Here is a 20,788-nt window from a genome sequence, read left to right as displayed (position 1 = left end):
ATAATGTTAACCTCTATTACTGGGCTGCACTGACACATCGCTGCACTTCAGTAAGTGCCAAGTGCTTCAATGCAGGTATTGAATCAGTATGAGAAAATAATACTTATTCTGCACTTTTTTTTTTTTTTTTTTTTATGTATGGGGACACTCTTGTCTCTCTAACGACAGCAATGGAGCTTGGGTTTAAACCCTTTAAAAATGACTTCTTTGATCCCCAACATAGGAGTTTCTAAATTTGTTTTTAACTGAATAAAAAAAATTATCAAATTATTTCAATACTTCAATTCACAGTTTGACTACAATTTCATCCAGCAAAAGGTCACTAACTGAGGCTACCTATCTGACGATGGAGCCAAATAGCTCTGAAACTGGTCACAACAGTGACCAAGTTTTTAATGAACCAATTCACCTTGGTGATGCTATTTGATTAAAAATGATGGTGACTTTAGGTCAGCTTAGAGATAAACGTAGATGTTTCAAAATTTAGCACGTAAATAAGCTCTTGCAGTGTCACTGGAGGGACAAGAGTTCCTCCAGGTAGAAAATATAAAAACATAATGCAGAACATAGTTATTTTCTTAAACCATTTCAGTACCTACACTGAAATAGTATTCTGCTTGTTTACTGAATTGTGGCACTGGGCCACAATTCTTGAGTCCAGTAAAAGGAATTATATTACAGACATCACGAAAGTTACCTTCTCAATCAAAATTTTTCCTCACATACCACTTGGCTGCTCATTTAGATTCAATACATTTATTCACCATTTTATGTAAGGTCGCCAAAGAGTACTTGTTGCAAGATGAGGCCCTGTTGTTGGATGACAGAGCCAAATAGCTGTGAAACCAGCCACAATGGTGCCTTTGAGTTTTTAATGAATAACAGATTTCCTTTCTTGTTATTCAATTCAAATATTAAAATTTCTAAAGAGAGTAATCTCAAGCCTCATTACTGTTGCCAGGGGTCTTCAGACTGCAGAGTTTTTATTTCCCAAACTTTATGATATGTTTAGTTTTTCTTTTCAATTTAGTTTATAATAGTTAATCAGTAGATAATAAGCAGTTTTCCAAGATTCTCACCAGTGGGGACAAGGAGTATTTTAGGTAACGTATGAATAAGTAATGCATTTTTATTCTTTTTTGTTTATAATTTTCACATATTGTTACTTCTACCTCTCACGCTATTAGGATGTCAAGGATGTTCTTTCTATATGTAACTTTTAAGTTTTGGTTTAATCTGCATTCCCCCCAACACACACATCCTTTCAATGAACTTGACACCCTACCCAGAGATTTGAACAATCTCATCCAGCATAATATAAATGAAAGTGTCTTGTTTCCTTTGGATTCATAATTTCAAATACCTGGTTTCCCACTGATGTGTCAATTAGCACTGAAATGACCATATGGGAAGTAATAATTTTTGTAACTGGCAAATAGTCATCCTTCAATAGTCCGAGTAATTTTTTGGTATTCCTTATGCTTATTAGCAGGTTTCACATACAGAGGCATATAACCAAGGAATCTCCCTATAAAATAAAGGTGGTACACAAGCCACTACTAAAAGACTACAGCAGTTAACTCCTAATGCTAAGGAACTGGAAGATTGCTGCATGGAAGATTCATGCTGGACAGATGAAGCATGGTTCCCATTTGGATGGATACATTAGTTCTCAGAATTCTCAACTTTAATCAACAAGCCTCCCTCATTGGGAGGTCTTCGCTATATTCCTGAAAAGTTAGCACCTGATCTGCAATTCTGAAAAAGAGACTCTAAATTGCTTCTTTAATGAGATGATCAACAGTGTGCACTGAGCTGCTACTGTAAAAACACTGTGGAAACTATTACCACATAATTTGCTAAAACAATTTCAGCAAGATAATGGAAATGCTCACACCTCCTTGGCATACTTGGAGTCTATTTTGTGGGCAGCCGATTTCAAAAGAATGATAAAGGTAATGGGCATTTATATATTACCAATGAGTTTGTTTGACTTCTGTGGCAGGAAATATCGTGGAATACATTAAGAACTCTTTATTGCATACAAAAGGCACATGCCATACACAATACCCTTCACGGCTACAAGCCAGGACAATATAGGATCATCTTGACAAGGATGATGTCCTTAATGGATCACAGTATGGGTTCACAAGAGCAGGTCTTAACTGAACAATTCTTGTCCAATCTGATAAATTATTATGATAAAGTCATAATAGCTGGATAAAATCTTAAAATGAACAAATTTGACATTATTTATCTTGATTTAAGTAAAGCTGTTGACACAGTTCCACATGAAAGACATGTATGAACTAGAGAAAACTCAGATTACTGATATAAAGTCCTTCACTGGATCAAAAGATAGGAAGGAAGGGGATAATCATACCTGGATATTCTTCAGGGTGAAACAGTATAGCGAGTACAGTCTCATCTAGATCAGTGCTAGAGACACCCCATCGTTAATCTTTCTTAAATGATATCGATAAAAAGGAATTCAGTTCTGCTGACAATTTGAAGGTAGGAAAGGAAGCTGTTTTTCCAAAATGACTGTTCAGTTTCAGATATGGTCTAAGAAATGGTTACTAAATGTAAGTTTTTGACCTTAAGGGAAAAATAAATCCAAGAGTTACTTATAAACTTAAGGGAAGAGGGGAGGAAGCAGTTAAAACAATATAGAGACAACTAGGAAAACACGTGGTGTCCTGTTTATAATTTACAGTAGTTACTGTCCCTCTTTATAAGACAATAGTAAGACCACATATTGTATTTCAGTTCTGGAGGCCACACACTCAAACAAAAAAAGGTGCACAGAACTAGTTCAAAGAAGAACAACAGATAGATTGATGAGACACACTAATTGATGTTCATACAAAGAATGACTTTTAGGCCTACTGGTATGGTATTTTAGAGAAGATGAGATCTGATTGAAGTGTGCAAAGTGGCAGTGGGGGGGGGGATTTTTAACTAACAGATTAGACAGGAATCAGGGTAAAGAACACAAAAATAACATCTTAGGGAGTAATGGAAAACTAGATCTCACAATCTAGATTACATCACTTGGCCATTCTAATACCAATATGCACATTAAGCTTCATTGTGAAAATCCCTAATAAGATTAACATTTTTTTCATACTCTAAACAAAACTTGTTTCAATATAAGAAAAATCTACTCACAGAAGGAACTGTACCAAGTAGTTTTTCTTCTTCAGAACTAAATAAGGCCTTTGCTTGAACATTAGCAATTATATCTGGATGTAACTGCTTCATAGCATTCACTGCAACTCTATAAAAAGAAAACAAAACATGTTTTCTGTGGAAGAAATGTGTAACTGCCAATAAATCTAGATTATACTTCCATATTTCACTTTCCCATATAAGTCGAAAACCTTTATTTAACCAATTTTTCACACACTATATACGGAACCAGATGAATCCTTTGCATCAACATATCTAAGAATAGCAGGCCTGGTCCAACCTCCATTTATATGGTAAATTTTATGAAGGAGTAGGAGGAATTATTATACTGAATGATTACAAATTCCTGTGCCTGGATTTGATATCTGTCATTTCCCTGTTGAAATCTAGCATGGGGAATACAAATCCTGTGTATTCCCTTCCTCCCTGGAATAGACAAAACAGTCAACAGACTAGCTGAAGAGCAAAGGGTACAATTCGATAACAACAAAAATTTCAAATACTTCACCCCTCCCTGACCTAAATAAAAGACTAGACTGCCAATGCAGCAAATACAGCCAGGCCTCACATAACGCGAGTTCGATTAACACGTTTTTCAGTTACCGCTATTTGAAAAAATTATACCACTTTTCACTTTATGCGATGTAAATTTCCAGTTAACGCAATCTTTTTTTTTTTTTTTTATGCGATAGTTGAAAAAGATTTGAATTGCGCGTTAAGCTTACTGCGTGTCGAACAGGCAGTAAATAAATGTTTGCCTGCTGCCCGCCTCGGTGTGTTCCGTCAACCATCGGAAGAACACGTGTTACTTGTTTGCTCCCGCTAATAAAGTCAATGCAGATTTGCATTTAAAAATTTGAATTTTTAAATGCAAGTCTCATTTAAATCTGCTCATTTAAAAATTCAAAATTTTAAATGACCCATATGAAAATGTTACCACGAAGGAGAAAACGGTAAAAGAACTAGATGAAATCTTTTGTATCGCAGAGAACCTCAAACAAAAGGCGATATTTATTTTTCCAGGGCCCAGAGAAGATTGTTGTCGGCTATCGGAAATTGACTGATGAAAAGAGAAAGTCAACACTGTTCAAATATTTCCACAACAGTCATTTCTTTATTGAGTATTTTATGTCAGAGGCTCCCAAACTTTCTCGGTTTACGGCGCCCTTAGTGTCTCAGTAATATTTTCACGGCGCACCCAGACCAAAAGAAATACCTAACAGTTCCATTTAGTAGTTAGGTCCAAACAACTAAGAAATGTTGAAACTGCGAACTTCTTCGAGCTAGTAGTTCACGCAGTGTCCGACAGATGTCGAGAATCGCTGTGTTTCCCTCGAAAATTTAAAATATCCCGCAGCGCACAGTTTGAGAACCACTGTTTTATGCAATAAACATTTAATTCCATAATTATTTTCATTATCTTTTACATTGTATATAGTTAAAAAGTTATTTAAAAGGTATTTTTAAAATTCTTTATGGACATTCCAGAAGTTCAAGAATCAATTATAATTTTTCCTATTGATTATTATATTCGATTGACGCGTTTCCGTTTTGCGCAATGCGCTCGCGGAACGAATTAATCGCATTAATCGAGGCCAGCCTGTATTATGTAGCAAAATCCCTGCAAAGTCCAGATAAGAGTTGATGAGCACATCAACAACACCAGGAGAAATAACATCCTCCAAATCAATACTGCTCATCACACTACAATTGAGAATCAAAGTAAACACCTCCAGCCTCAAATTACTAAATGTAGTCCACTAAATTTAGTAATCTGGAACTACAAATGAGATCCCCTAGATGCCTATCACATTCAAGAGATATTACCAAAATACATTTAACAGAAATAAAGGTAGAAACATCACACAATGATCCAACAAAGGTCGCTGTATTGGATCATCATCTCATAATAACTCAGATACCTGCAGGAACTCAGCAATGGGGGCAGCGTAGAGAAGAAAGTAGCAATCAACATACTCAGTGATCACTGAATTATGCCCACCCCATCCATAATGAACTAGGCCACATAGCCCATAATGTAAAAAGCAGAACAGCTTCCTATGCTAGAGCCATGATAATTTGCATCTGATTGTGTAAGTTGAAGTTATAAAGTAGCAGTTGTGGGATGCAGTAAAGATATCATGGAGTTTCAAAGAGCATGACTGAAAGTTCGGGTGTCGGGAGCTTCCATATCAGAAATGGTACGTTTTGTCAGTTGCTCATGGACCACAGGTTAAGGTGTACAAAGAATGGGGTTAAACAGGTCAAACTACCTCCTGCTGATAGAACTGTAAAGGTTTACAACACAAGGTGGATGTTCATGATAAGTGAGGAATGCACAGCTGTTGCACAGGTTACTGTGCAACAGCTGACATTGCAATACAATATGGGGAATGCAAGAACAATATAGCAAATGAAGATGTGCTGCACACTGAGATGTAGGAGTTTCACAGTAGATGACCCAAAACACACCCTCTCCTCACCACTGATCATCACTGATGGTGAATGCCATGGTGTCAACAACATGCTGATTGGACAGTGGAGGCCTGGAAATGAGTGTGCTAGTTAGATGAGTCCAAATAAATGGTGTGCACCACATTGACAGGTGCATGGTGCAAGCAACACGAGTCCATGGACCCATTGTGCATGGTACCCAATATCCAGAGAGGTGGCAGTGGTTGCTTAATATTGGACATGTTCTGCTGGCAAGAAGTAGGCCCCTGGTGCATATCGACCAACGTTTCTCAGGCGAGGCTTACAGGCAGCTCTTCAAAGACCAATGTACTCTACCATGCTGCATTTTTTCCCAGACAGAAATGGGCTCTTCCAAGACGATAACGCACCATCATCAGGCCCATACTGTGCATGAGTGGTTCGAAGAACATAGTGAAGATATCATCGATCTCGATTTACCTCAATTCAACTGAACACCTGTGGGATGTTTTGAAATGGGAAATGGGTAGTATGGACACAGACTGTCATCTAAATAATTCTGTGGAAAGCCTTGCAGAAAGAATGGCTGCAGATCCCTGTGGACCTCTGCAGACATCTAGTGAAGCCAATGCCTAGGTGAATAGTGGCCCAACACGGTATTAGGTAGGTGGTCATAATTCACTGATCACTTGGTGTATATTCACAGCCCAGTCGGTTCATATGATGCTTTGACTTTCCCAACCACTACATCAGTATGTAGTGCTGGTATCATAGCCTGCTCCTCTCTCTCTTCTGCAGATACTTGGGTACATTTGACTGCCAGGAGGAGTCTGCTCCTGGTTGACCCTCCAGCCACCAATTCTTCCTTTACACATGATCCCTTTGTCCTGTGACTCTGCCATTCCCACACTTCACAGTAACAACTGTTTTCAGCTTGAAGCAAATATAAATCCAAATTGTAATTTTCACAGTTTAATATTGATATTTACAATTTTAAGATGTTTTAATAAAATTAAAAAAATTTTTTTCCACAGAAGAAGGGGGCACTGATCTCCAAAACAACTAGTTTTGTGCAGATAAACTAATTAAAGTCTTATTATCATGTTATTATAATACATCGTAGCGTGTTTCCACGGATTAGCTATTCCTGCATTTAACAACACATCCTTAAACTCATATACTGAATATTAATTCCTGCTCCACCATTCTAAAATGCATCACAGAAATGGAAGTAGATCAGGCCCTGCCATTCTTAGATGCTGGTGCAGAAGTGACATGTGTTGGTAAATTCCAAATATCAAAAACTTATGTGTACGTAGCAATACACTAACCATACTTCTGTTCAAGCACTAATGCATAAAAACAGCACTATGCATGCCCTTATATGAGAGAGAGAGAGAGAGAGAGAGAGAGAGAGAGAGAGTGTGTGTGTGTGTGTGTGTGTGCGTGTGTGTGTGTGCGCGTGCGCGTGTGTCCGTGTCCAAGAATCACAAAGGCTCAAACATGACCTTGGCCACTGAATTTTATCCCACAAGTTACATTTCCATGAAATCCTGTTTATGGATTACATTAATGACAGGAATAGAAATACACTCAAACAGAATTTTTGCTTTATTGTCCCAGCTTACTAGATGCTCTTGAAAATGCTGTGCACTTATGTATTCAGCTTTTTGGTTTAAAAAAAAAAAAAAACCCTTTACAATATGTTCACTGCTCAAACTGCTATTTCAATTTTTAAAACAAAGTATTGGAATGTTTTATAAAATCCAGTGCTCAGATAATAGCGTTAATTATACTGAAGCCATGAGATGTTTTGAATATCAATCAAAAGATGGTGCAGGAAAATTTATGTTGACAAATTATGATTTCTACCTAATGTTACTTCTGCTCAGAAATTGTGCACACAAACCAAGCATTAATAGAAACAAGGGTACTGAATCCACATGATTAGAAACCATTATTTTATGTCAAAGGCTTCCTGCTCACCATGTTATCTGTGGTGGGAAAAAGAGGTTACATGGTGAAGAGACAATCTGAAATGATATCATTCATAATTATATAATATACTTGGAAGAAAAGGAATATACTTTATTTGGACTATACTCTATTCATGGAAAGGAAAATACATGAACACAAGTTAAATCACAAGTGCTGAGAATTCAAATTAGGACAGTCATACTGCATAACCATTTGCCATGCTGATATACTGTTAACTCCATTCAAATTAAGCTAATATCCTACTTACTGCCTATAGTACTGTTAATCCTATAATTGGACTCTAGCAAGTGAACAAGTGATAATCATGCAACATTGTCTGTTTGCAGCTTTTGTGAATAGCCTACAGTATTCAAACTGTACATCATATAAACTTAGTATGGTTTTCCTCCCCAAGTTAAGACTTAGGAAAATATCCTGAGTCTGCTGAAGCATCAGCTGTGGGAAAGTTTCCAAAAGCTGAAGGATATGCCAAAAATTGCTCAACTGCTATCAAATGAGAACACACTATAAAACAAAATGATTTATGACATCATATTAAAATAAATAATAAGAATAAAAATAAAACCTGCTCACTTTCCAAGTTTGTTATGTAAAGTCTGAATAACAGTAGTTCTCAGTCAATTTGGAACAATCAAAGAGACTTCCATCACAGATTGACTCATATCAGGAAACATGCAACTTTGAAAGCTAAAAAAATTTCTCTAAGTTCATGTAATTTACAATAACTGAAACAATAGCATTTGAAAGCATGAGACTTCAGTAATTTCTAAAATTATTTTTATTGAAAAAATCTTTTAGTAAAATTTTCTAAAAGTGACAAATTTACTATCTATAGGTAGCCAAATAATCAAAAAGTTTTTTCTTAAACCTATATGACAATCACATATTAACCAATATAGATAAATAACTAAAAAAAAAATAAAGAAATGAAGTCTGTTTAGATATGAGAACATAATATAAATACCACAAGCCATTTCTTCAACATTGAAAACTAGGTCTTGATAGAATTCTCAAAATTCTCTCAATTCATCAGATCAATAAGCTATTATAACAGATGTGGCCATTATTCTCTATCATTCCCTTGAAAAAGGAGGGAGTATATGATGAGATAGGAGGGAGTATATGATGAGAGCCTTGTCGATCAATTCGGCCCTGGAAAGATTGTGCAAGGCTCAAGGGGTAGAATTTTTTTCAGCCTGGACTGTACTTGTTAACAGGAGAGATTGCTTCTACAGGGATGGGATACACTTAAATAGAAAGGGTGCAAGAATATTTGCTGATGCTATCGAGGCAGTGTTAGGTGGGTCGGAAAACTGCTAGCTTGGGGGAGACAAAGACCAATAGATTGACAGTAGCCACTGGCAGAGGTGAAAGAGATTCTTGCACTGCTTCTATTAGAATGAGCAGAAGCCTGAAAAACAAGATGCATGATATTTCAGAGACTGCTGGGAGCCATTGCGGTACAAGTAAACACATGGGTTGTGTTAGGGTAGCTAAGAATAGAAACAGGTGCAGGTATACGTGTACACCAATGCTAGGAGATTAGTAAATAAATTTGATGAATTTGAGGTATTGCTCAAAACATCAAAGGCAGATATTGTTGGGATATCAGAGACGTGGTGTCACACAGATATAAGGGATGCAGAACTGCAATTTGGGGAGTACAACGTCTACAGAAAGGATAGACAGGATAGGAAGGGGGGGGAGGGGTTATGCTATTAGTTATAGCATAACTAATATTAGTTATGCTATTAGTTATAGCACCAAACACATAAAAACCAAGGAAGTGAAGCCAGTCGACATTGATGGACAGGGCAGTGTCGAGTCAGTTTGGTGTGACATAAGCATAGGGAAATCAAAATTGAGGGTAGGAGTGTGCTATAGGCCTAATCACTCTGATGAGTATAATAAGAAACTGTACAGGGAAATAGAGTGGGCCAGTAAATCAGAGAGTCTTATAATGGGGGATTTTAATTTCCCAGATATTGACTGGAATTTGTGGGTTGGTCACTCACACACTAGCAGGGCTTTTGTGGATTTATTGGATGATTGTTTTCTACATCAGCATGTTCGGGAGGCAACTAGAGGGAGTAATACTCTTGATTTGATTATCAGCAGTGATTCTTCATGCATTAAGAATCTGCAGATAAATGAACTACTAGGTGGCAGTGATCACAGTGTGCTGAAGTGGGATTTACTCAAAGAGGTAACTACCATTAGGGGTAAAGGGAAGGGTTATTGCTTTCGTAAAGGCGACTACGATGGACTGAGATAGTATTTAAATTCTATACAGTGGGACCAACTGATGATGTTACCAACAGCAAATTCAAAATGGGAAGCATTCAAAGAACTTATCTTGGAAGCTACTAGGCTTTACATACCAACTAAGAAATATTGTTCAAGGTTTAGGCCAAAATGGATGTCAGATGAACTAATGAGGCATATGGCAGAGAAGAAAAATGCATGGGATACTTACAAATTAACACATGACACAGAAGCCTATGATAGATACAAGTTGATATGCAACCAAGTTACAAAGGAGGTTAGGCAGGCGAAGGCAGATTACGAGAAATCCTTGGCAAGGGATGCAAAGAAAAACAGCAAAGAGTTCTTTACTTATGTAAACTCTAGAAGGAAGGGGATGAATCAGATTGGTCCACTTGATATTGAGGGGTCAACTGTTGATGATCCTGCTCAGGTAGCTAACAAACTAAATGAATATTTTGCATCGACATTCACACATGAGGAGTTATTCAGCGAGGGGAATGCCAGAGGTGTATTCAACTCTAGCAGTAAGCTACAGAATCTTGAAATAACTGGGAGTAAAGTGGAGGAGAAACTGTTGAAGATAAACACAAGAAAGGCACCCGGGGTGGATGGGATCTATCCAGTTATATTAAAGGAGGCAGCAAAGGAAGTAAGCAAACCCTTAGCCAAAATTATGAGAGCTTCCTTGGACTCAGGGGAGGTACCCATAGACTGGAAATGTGCAAATGTGACCCCAATTCACAAAGGAGGATCAAAGGCTGACACAAGTAATTATAGACCTGTGAGCTTAACTTCTGTTCCAGGAAAATTAATGGAGGCACTGGTTAAAGAAGCACTGCAGGATCATTTAGACAAGACTTCAGTTATATATCGGACACAGCATGGTTTTGTTAAGGGGAAGTCTTGCCTGACCAATTTGATTGGATACTATGATGCAGTCACAAAAGAACTGGATGCAGGGAATAGCTTTGATATTATATACTTGGATCTTAGAAAGGCTTTTGATACTGTTGTACATGGAAGACTGCTACACAAATTGGAGCAGTGTGACAGTGGAGGTAAATTGCTGCTATGGATAAAGGGGTGGTTGAGGGGGAGAAGACAGAGAGTGGTAATCAATGGACACTGCTCATCGTGGACTAATGTTATTAGTGGAGTCCCTCAGGGCTCAGTGTTGGGTCCATTATTGTTTTCTGTATTTATAAATGATATTGATGATGGTATATCAAGCTTAATGTCCAAGTTTGCAGATGATACAAAGGTTGGCAGGGTTGTCAAGGACACTACTGACACTATCAGGCAACAACTCAGCGTTCTTATGGGCCTATATGAGAGCTTGAAGGACAGGGTGGATGCCCTCGAAGGAACTAAATTGAGGGGCCCATCAAGCTCTCAGCTGCCCACATCAACGCCAGAGCTTGCACTTGGTCATCACGCAACACAGCGGCAACCCCTAAGGCAGAATGCGCTGGTCCCACAGGAACTAGTTGTTGTTGGTGACTCTATTGTCAGGGAAACGGGGAACATGCTATGTAAAAAGGATAGGTGGAACAGGACCAGGGTATGTCTGCCAGGGGCAAAGGTTGATGACGTTGTAGAGCGGATATCATCTTTCAAGGGCACAAAAGGTGATATAGTTGTACACGTTGGCACTAATGATATTAAGAGTAGGAGACCGGCAGAATTACTCAACAAGTACAGGTCACTGTTGAAAAAAAGCCGTGAAATAGGGTTGAATTTGAAAGTGTCTGCAATTCTGCCCAGACACGATAGGAGGGAGTACATGATGAGAGCCTTGTCGATCAATTCGGCCCTGGAAGGATTGTGCAAGGCTCAAGGGGTAGAATTTTTTTCAGCCTGGACTGTACTTGTTAACAGGAGAGATTGCTTCTACAGGGATGGGATACACTTAAATAGAAAGGGTGCAAGAATATTTGCTGTTGCTATCGAGGCAGTGTTAGGTGGGTCGGAAAACTGCTAGTTTGGGGGGATACAAAGACTAACAGTTTAACAGTAACCGCAGGCAGAGGTGAAGGTGATTCTTGCACAACTTCTATTAGAATAAGAAGCGACCTGGAGCGAGGGGTGTTGGGGGTTTCAGGGACGGATGGCAGTCATCATGGAATAGTTGGGTATATGGGATGTGTTAGGGTAACAAGGAATAGGCATAGGAGCATGTATGCTTGCATGTATACCAATGCTAGAAGTATAGTAAATAAATTTGATGAATTTGAAGTGTTGGTCAAGACATCAAAGGCGGATATTGTTGGGATAGCAGAGACGTGGTGTCACAAAGATATAAGGAATGCAGAACTGGAATTTGGGGAGTACAATGTGTACAGAAAGGATAGACAGGACAGAAAGGGAGGGGGTGTTATGCTGTTAATTAAGAAAAACATAAAATCAAAGGAAGTGCACCCAGTTAATATAGATGAACAGTGCTCTGTTGAGTCAATTTGGTGCGAGATAAGCACTGCGAAAGGAAAAATAAGGGTAGGAGTGTGTTATAGACCTAATGACTTGAATGAGTACAATGAACAATTGTACAGAGAAATAGAGTGGGCCAGTAAATCTGAATGTCTTATAATGGGGGATTTTAACTTCCCAGATATTGACTGGAACTTTTGGGTTGGTCACTCACACACCAGTCAGACTTTTGTGGATTTATTGGATGATTGTTTTCTGCAGCAGCATGTTCGAGAGGCAACCAGAGAAAGTAATACTCTTGATCTGGTTATCAGCAGTGATCATTCGTGTATTAAGAATTTGCAGATAAAGGAACCACTAGGTGGCAGTGATCACAGTGTGCTGAAGTGGGATTTACTCAAAGAGGTAACTACCGTCAGGGGTAAAGGAAAGGGTTTTTGCTTCCGTAAAGGGGAGTACAGTGGTCTCAGACAGTTTTTCAATTCTGTACAGTGGGATCAACTGACGATGTTACCAACAGTAAATTCTAAGTGGGAAGCATTCAAGGAATTAATCGTGGAAACTACTAGACTTTATATACCGATTAAGAAATATCGTTCAAGGTTTAGGCCTAAATGGTTATCAAATGAACTAATGAGACTCGTGACAGAGAAGAAAAATGCATGGGATGCATATAAATTATCAGGTGACGCAGAAGCCTGTGGCAGATATAAGCTAGTCTGTAATCAGGTCACAAAGGAGGTTCGGCAGGCGAAGGCGGATTACGAGAAATCTTTGGCAAAGGATGCTAAGAAAAACAGCAAGGATTTCTTTACTTATATAAACTCTAAAAGGAAGGGGATGAATATGATTGGTCCACTTGACATCGATGGTTCGACTGTTGATGATCCTGCTCAGATAGCAAACAAACTGAATGAGTATTTTGCATCTACATTCACACGTGAGGAATTATTACAGTTTGAAAATGGAAGAAGGTTATCAAATTGTAGCAGTGTGCTTAATGATTTTGTAATAACTGAGAGCAAAGTGGAGGAGAAATTGTTGAAGTTAAACATAAGAAAGGCACCTGGGGTGGATGGGATCTATCCAGTTATTTTAAAGGAGGCGGCAAAGCAACTAAGCAAACCCTTAGCCATAATTATGAGAGCATCCTTGGACTCAGGGGAGGTTCCCACGGACTGGAGATGTGCAAATGTGTCCCCAATTCACAAAGGTGGATCGAAGGGTGACACGAGTAATTACAGACCAGTTAGTTTAACTTCTGTTCCGGGTAAAATAATGGAGTCACTGGTTAAAGATGCATTGCAGGATCATCTAGACAAGACTGCAGCAATAATTCAAACACAGCATGGGTTTGTTAAGGGAAAGTCTTGTCTGACAAATTTGATTGGTTATTATGATGTGGTCACAAAGGAACTGGATGCGAAAAATAATTTTGATATCATATACTTGGATTTCAGGAAAGCTTTTGACACTGTTGCGCATGGAAGACTACTGTACAAATTGGAGCAGAATGGTATTAAGGGTAAGTTGCTACAATGGATAAAAGGATGGTTAAGTGGGAGAAGACAGAGGGTGGTAATCAATGGGTGCTGCTCTTCATGGACTAATGTTATTAGTGGAGTCCCACAGGGTTCGGTGTTGGGTCCACTGTTGTTTTGTGTATTTATCAATGATATTGATGAAGGTATATCAGGCTTAATGTCGAAGTTTGCAGATGACACAAAGGTTGGCAGGGTTGTTAATGACAGTAATGGCAGTGTGCTACTGCAACAGGATCTAGATAATTTGGGCAGATGGGCTAAGAAGTGGCAACTGAAGTTCAACCTTGACAAATGCAAAGTACTGCATATGGGTAGAAGTAACCCCAGAGAAACGTACCAACTATGTGGTACTACACTTAAGGTGGTAGAAAATGAAAAAGACCTGGGAGTAATTGTGCAGTCAGATATGAAGTTTTCTGAGCAATGCAGACAGGCTGCTAGGGCAGGTCATGGGGTTTTGTCAATGATATATAGGAATTTTGCTAGCAGGGAAAAGGAGGTGATTGTCCCTCTGTATAAGGCAATGGTCAGGCCACGCCTTGAGTACTGCGTACAGGTCTGGAGGCCTCATTTTAGGAAGGATGTAGATTTGCTTGAGCGTGTACAGAGAAGAGCAACACGATTGGTGAGGGGAATGAAGGGATTCTCTTACCAAGAGAGGCTTAAGTTCTGCAAATTGCAGTGGCTGGAGACTAGGCACCTGCGCGGTGATCTGATTGAGGTCTATAAGGCCTTGAATGGGTTGAGCACGCTGAATTCTGATGGGATCCTTCCACTTGTTCAGATTACGAACCTACGGGGACATAAGTTCAAATTAAGAAAGGACAGATGTAGAATAGATGTGCGGAAATTTGCCTTTAGCCAGCGGGTGGTTAATTGCTGGAACAAACTTCCATCTGTCGTTGTGGAAGTTGATAGGTTAAATAAATTTAAGGAGGAACTGGACAGGCATTTGGAGGGAATGGTGTGATGATTTTTTTTTTTTTTTTTTGGCTGATGCTGCATAAGCTCCTACACTTGCTTTCTTGCATCATGGGCCACTACTACTACTACTACTACTACTATGCTACTGCAACAGGATCTGGAAAGGTTGAGCAGATGGGCTGAGAGGTGGCAAATGAAGTTTAACATTACATTTGTCAAAGTACTACACATGGGAAACAGCAACCCCAGAGCAACGTATCAACTCTGTGGTACTACACTGACAGTGGTAGAGAATGAAAGGGACTTGGGGGTGGTTGTGCAGGCAGATATGAAGTTCTCTGAGCAGTGCAGACTGGTTGCAAGAGTAGTTCATGGAGTATTGTCAATGATATACAGGAATTTTTCCAGCAGGGATAAGGAAGTGATTATTCCCTTGTATAAGGCAATGGTCAGGCCACACCTAGAGTACTGTATACAGGTCTGGAGGCCTCATTTCAAGAAGGATGTAGAGTTGCTGGAACGAGTACAGAGAAGGGCAACAAGATTAGTGAATGGAACAAAGGGGTGCTCTTACGAAGAAAGGCTTAAGTTTTGCAAATTACAGTGTCTGGAGACTAGGCACCAGCAAGGTGATCTGATAGAGGTGTATAAAGCCTTGAATGGTTTGAGCATGCTCAATGCTGATGGGATTCTTCCTCTAGCTCAGAAAAATCACCTGAGAGGGCAAAAATTCAAATTGAGGAAAGACAGATGTGGGATAGACGTGCGGAAATTTGCCTTTAGCCAGCGGGTGGTTGGTTGGTGGAACAGACTTCCATCCCTTGTAGTGGAGGTTGATAGCCTAAATAAGTTTAAGGCTCAGCTGGACAGGTATTTTGAACGAACAGAGGGGTGAAGTGGAAGTGGGTTTTTTTTTTTTTGGCTGATGCTGCATAAGCTTGCTTTCTTGCATCAAATGCCTCTACTAATGCTAATGCTAATGCTAAAAGCAAGAAAGCTCACATAAAATCATCTGAACAATCTTTCCTGTTCAAACTAAATGGCCTCCACAAGGAAGGAAATATTTTCTTTGTTTAAATAAATTTAATTAGTAAAAAAACCAGCCAGATTTAATGTCACAAATATTTTAATTCTTTATAAAGAATTCTAAATAGAAATTTTTGTTCCCTCAAAGTTTTACAATAAATATTTAAGGAGGCACTCAAATATCAAGTCCTCCAAAAACATGTTTTTTTCAAAACTAGGAAGTTCTTTCTAGGAAATTAATCTCAATTATTCTAAATCCATATTCTGATAACCAGCCTAATTTGCAGCTAGCAAAAAAATCTGAAAACCCATGGCTGTAATTTTGCACTATCCTGATTGGTCTAACTTTGAGCAGAAAAAAATTGCAACACTATACATATCAATAGTTTTAGAAATTGAACATAAGAAAAAATTTTAATACAAATCAACTTCTAGCTGATAAAAACCAGGAGGCATGAGAAAAGCATTCTTTGCAAAAAGTGTACTTTAATTGCAATAAACATTTTAATGTATGTAAGGCCTAATTCCATGTTGCATTAATTATGTCTATTTAGAAATTTAAAGGTCATTTAGAAATACAGATAACTTATTTGCTACCGTTGTTTGATTGTGGCATTTAAGGTTGATAAAATTGTCAGGAACCTAATTAATATTACTAAAGTTTAGTGTCATAAACTATAGTAATGTCAAACTATATTCAGGCACTAACAATGGACACCAACATATATACTACTTCAGTTTAATAAATGTATATGAAAAGTGACTCAAGTAAAATATTTTTGAATCTGAATTTTTTAATTCTGAATTCATATTTTATATATTTCTAAATTATTTTTTTTATCTGAATTTTGAAATATATATATTTTTTTCAGTTTTACAACAGATTATATATACTGGCCAGTCAAAATATTATGACCACCTATCTAACAGTGGGTATGCCCTTCTCCTGCTGCCAGTACTGTCACCACAAGGGAAGGCATGAATTCTATAAGGCCACCAAACATTGTAGAAGGTATTAGCATTAGCATTAGTAGAGGCATATGATGCAAGAAAGCAAGCTTATTCAGCATCAGCCAAAAAAAAAAAAAAAACACACCACTCCCATTTCACCCCTCTGTTCGTTCGAAATACCTGTCCAGTTGAGCCTTAAATTTGTTTAGGCTATCAACTTCAACAACAAATGATGGAAGTCAGTTCCACCAACCAACCACCCGCTGGCCAAAGGCAAATTTCCTCACATCTATCCAACATCCATCCTTCCTCAATTTGAATTTATGCCCTCTGAGGTGATTATTCTGAGCAAGAGGAAGAATCCCATTGGCATTGAGCATGCTCAAACCATTCAAACCCTTATACACCTCTATCAGATCACCTCCCCGGTGCCTAGTCTCCAGACTCTGTAATTTGCAAAACTTAAGCCTTTCTTCGTAAGAGCAACCCTTTGTTCCATTCACTAATCTTGTTGCCCTTCTCTGTACCCGTTCCAGCAGTTCTACATCCTTCTTGAAATGAGGCTTCCAGACCTGTATACAGTACTCAAGATGTGGCCTAACCATTGCCTTATACAAGGGAATAATCACCTCCTTATCCCTGCTAGAAAAATTCCTGTATATCATTGACAAGACACCATGAGCTACTCTTGCAGCTCGTCTGCACTGCTCAGAGAACTTCATATCTGCCTGCACAATTACCCCCAGGTCCTTTTCATTCTCCACCACTGTCAGTGTAGTACCGCAGAGTTGATACGTTGCTCTGGGGTTACTGTTTCCCATATGTAGTACTTTACATTTGTCAATGTTAAACTTCATTTGCCACCTCTCAGCCCATCTGTTCCACCTTTCCAGATCCTGTTGCAGCAGCATAGCGTCAGTAGTGTCCTTAACAACCCTGCCAACCTTTGTATCATCTGCAAACTTGGACATTAAACTTGATATACCATCATCAATATCATTCATAAACACCGAAAACAACAACGGACCCAACACTGAACCCTGAGGAACTCCACTAATAACATTAGTCCACGTTGAGCAGTGTCCATTGATTACCACTCTCTGTCTTCTGCCACTCAACCATCCCCTTATCCATAGCAGCAATTTGCCTCCAATGCCACACTGTCCAATTTGTGCAGCAGTCTTCCATGTGCAACAGTATCAAAAGCCTTTCTAAGATCCAAATATATAATATCAAAGTTATTCCCTGCATGGTATATCATACCATGTCACTAATGACATGGCGGAGGATCCAAATGCTGGATCTATCAATCCACATAATCACAGAAATGTTCTATGGGATTCATATCCAGTGAATTTGGCGGCCAAGGTAGCACTTGGAAGTCACTTTTGTGTTTGGCAAATCACTCTTGAACAATAACAGCAACGTGGCAGAGTGCATTATCTTGTGGAACATACCTGTGCTACTCATGAAGACAGTCACCACGAAGAGGTGTACCTGATCAGCCACAATGGATAAGTAGTTTTCATTATTCAGAGTGCAGTCTAGGGGTAAAAAAAGTCTCCAAGAGATTATCAAGAAAATATCCCCCATACCAAAACATTGCTGCCACCTGCCTGTTTCTGTTGGACCAGGACATTACAGTGGTTTCTCTCTGCAGTTTGTCACCATACCTTCCATATACCATCCACACAGCATAGAGGAAATTTGAATTGTTGAAAAAGACAACTTTGTTTCCAGTCATCAATGGCCTAGTGATGTCATTCAGATGCAAACTTTAGTCATCATTTACAATGGGTGGATGTAAGCATGTGTACCTTTACTGAGTATCTACTCTGGATGCCCATAAGGAGGAGGAATCATTAGATCATGGTCTTGGAAACACCAGCTGTCGCCTGGTTAAAGTCCATGGTCAGCCATTCCTCCATCTCCCAGCTCACACATGGTAGGAGAGCCTATGTTCACTACCACTGAGGTGTAGGTGCCCACCATTGGTCTGGCAATTGTTGCTCTGTCCACTCTTGGAACACCACAAACAGCACACACAATTCACAGTTCCCATAATACTATCACCCTTCAACTGTACTAAACAATCATCCCTTTTTCGAAGTCTGTCAGATCACATCCCTTGCCTAAAGTTTATCAAGTACTTCATATGGACCAGATGCCACAAATCTGCAGTATCACATTTACTGCTTCTCATCATGACATGTGCCAGCAGGCAGGGCGGAATGGCCAACTTCTAAAACATGGGATGGTCATAATGTTTCAATTGAACAGTGATACTCTTCAATAGAACAATTATACTCTTCTGAGAAAGTCAGGCTACCACCACATTTTGCATATAGAGTGACTGCTATCCAGTATTATTTTTGTTAATGCAACTGTTCAAAAGGACACAAAAAGTACTATTTGATGAACAATTAAATGGCAAAGAATGCTCTGGATGAAAAATAACACTTTATTCACCTATAAAATAGCTCTGTCCCCCCCCCCCACACACACATACACATACACTGTGTAGCAACTGATATAGTTGGAAAAAAATGAAACTCACAAAACAGACTGATCCTAAAATTAGCTGCAAAATTACAATTTTTTTAAAAGCAAATAAAAATAAATGGTTAGAAAATTAACCATTTATAAAGAGACACACAAAACCTGTTGACAGCACTATTTCCTAAGTCAGAGAAACTGAAAGCTTATAGTGAGTAGGAAAAAAAAAAACCAACAGATATGTAAACTCCCTGGAAAATCATGAAATAAACATGAATACCTGTAATATACTGTAAAAGTCTGCAATTACATTTGTCTTCAATTTCACCATGGATTTAACTACCAAGTTATTCCTCAGAAACTACTATTTTTTGAACCAAATATATCCACACAAAAATAACTAGTTATTCACTTAGCACTTTTTTTTAAATGCAGAATTAAGTTCTTTAATGGCAAAGCTAAATAAACAGTTGTAGAAAAGTATTACATTGCCTGTTACATTTTGCTGAAAAAAATTTCACCAATTTTTCACCTAAGACTTATGTAGTATATAGCATTCCAAATTAAACTACAAAAGTTGTCCTTTGGAAAGTAACTATATATCAAATATGCCACATTACCATTAGACCTCATTTCAAAATAACTTTTCGATGAATGAATGCTGATAATACATAATTTCATAAAAAACATAAATGCAAAAAATTCAAATATTTCTAAATCAAGAATATTTTCTTACTTGGATATGATGGGATCATACAAGAGAGCATACCACCTCTCTTCAATTTCTTGTAAAGTAAATCTACAGGAAAACTTTACACCCCTGTATACAGCTTCTAGGTTGTGAGTCTACAAGCATAAAATTTAAGACAGTTGGTACTGTTTTAAAGGACAAATATAATGTAATGAAATGAGAAAGCAAAAATCCGAAAAATAATTATAAAATAGTCTTGATTTTTATTTAACACTTTAATCTTAATAAATTCTTTATATTTTTGTGTACTATTATAATAAAGGAATTTATGAAATTTTCCTACATAACTGATATGTTATCAGTGAAACTAATTTCAGAATAACAACCACTACTACCTAAAAACTAAATAAATAAAAACAGACCTGCTGAACTGAAAGTATAAGTGCTAAATCATCTGTAGGTTTCCATCGTCCCAAATCTTTTGTCGCATATGCTTGTGCATTCTGTATAAACATAAAATGCCTTGCTTTAATATCATTTAATTTAAAATTACAAAAAAATATTAACTGTTTTCTTTATTTATTAAATAAATAATTAAAAATATTTATAATAAAAACATTCATAACTCGTTTCATACACAAAAAATTTGTTGTTATACAATTTTTTGCTCACCCAAGTATTAAATTTATGCATAAATTCTTTTTTTTACAGATGTAATCTGTACTGTTTTCCATGAAGCAGAGAACAACACAGCTCTTTAAGGGCAATATGTTCCATTTTTTTTATAATTAATAACACCATGAGCTCTACAAATAAAACACCATATCATAAGATCAAC

General features: G+C 38.0%; 1 protein-coding gene across 1 annotated transcript in view; it reads right to left on the bottom strand.

The window, feature by feature from the left end:
• Rcd5 (microspherule protein Rcd5) overlaps positions 1–20,788 on the bottom strand; it is a 119,192-nt gene that overhangs the window by 50,085 nt on the left and 48,319 nt on the right. The window contains exons 5-7 of the mRNA XM_090380060.1: positions 20,373–20,453; positions 19,996–20,105; positions 3,172–3,280 (exon numbers count right to left, since the gene is read on the bottom strand). Coding sequence (XP_090236186.1) covers positions 3,172–3,280; positions 19,996–20,105; positions 20,373–20,453 — 300 coding nt within the window. The remainder of the gene's footprint in view (positions 1–3,171; positions 3,281–19,995; positions 20,106–20,372; positions 20,454–20,788) is intronic.

The sequence above is a fragment of the Mastigoproctus giganteus genome, chromosome 8 (genome assembly GCF_048544385.1).
Source record: "Mastigoproctus giganteus isolate SK-2022 chromosome 8, ASM4854438v1, whole genome shotgun sequence".
In the NCBI taxonomy this organism is placed as follows: domain Eukaryota; kingdom Metazoa; phylum Arthropoda; class Arachnida; order Uropygi; family Thelyphonidae; genus Mastigoproctus; species Mastigoproctus giganteus.
Note: the sequence above shows the minus strand (reverse complement) of the source record. Positions and strands in the feature narration are given on the sequence as shown.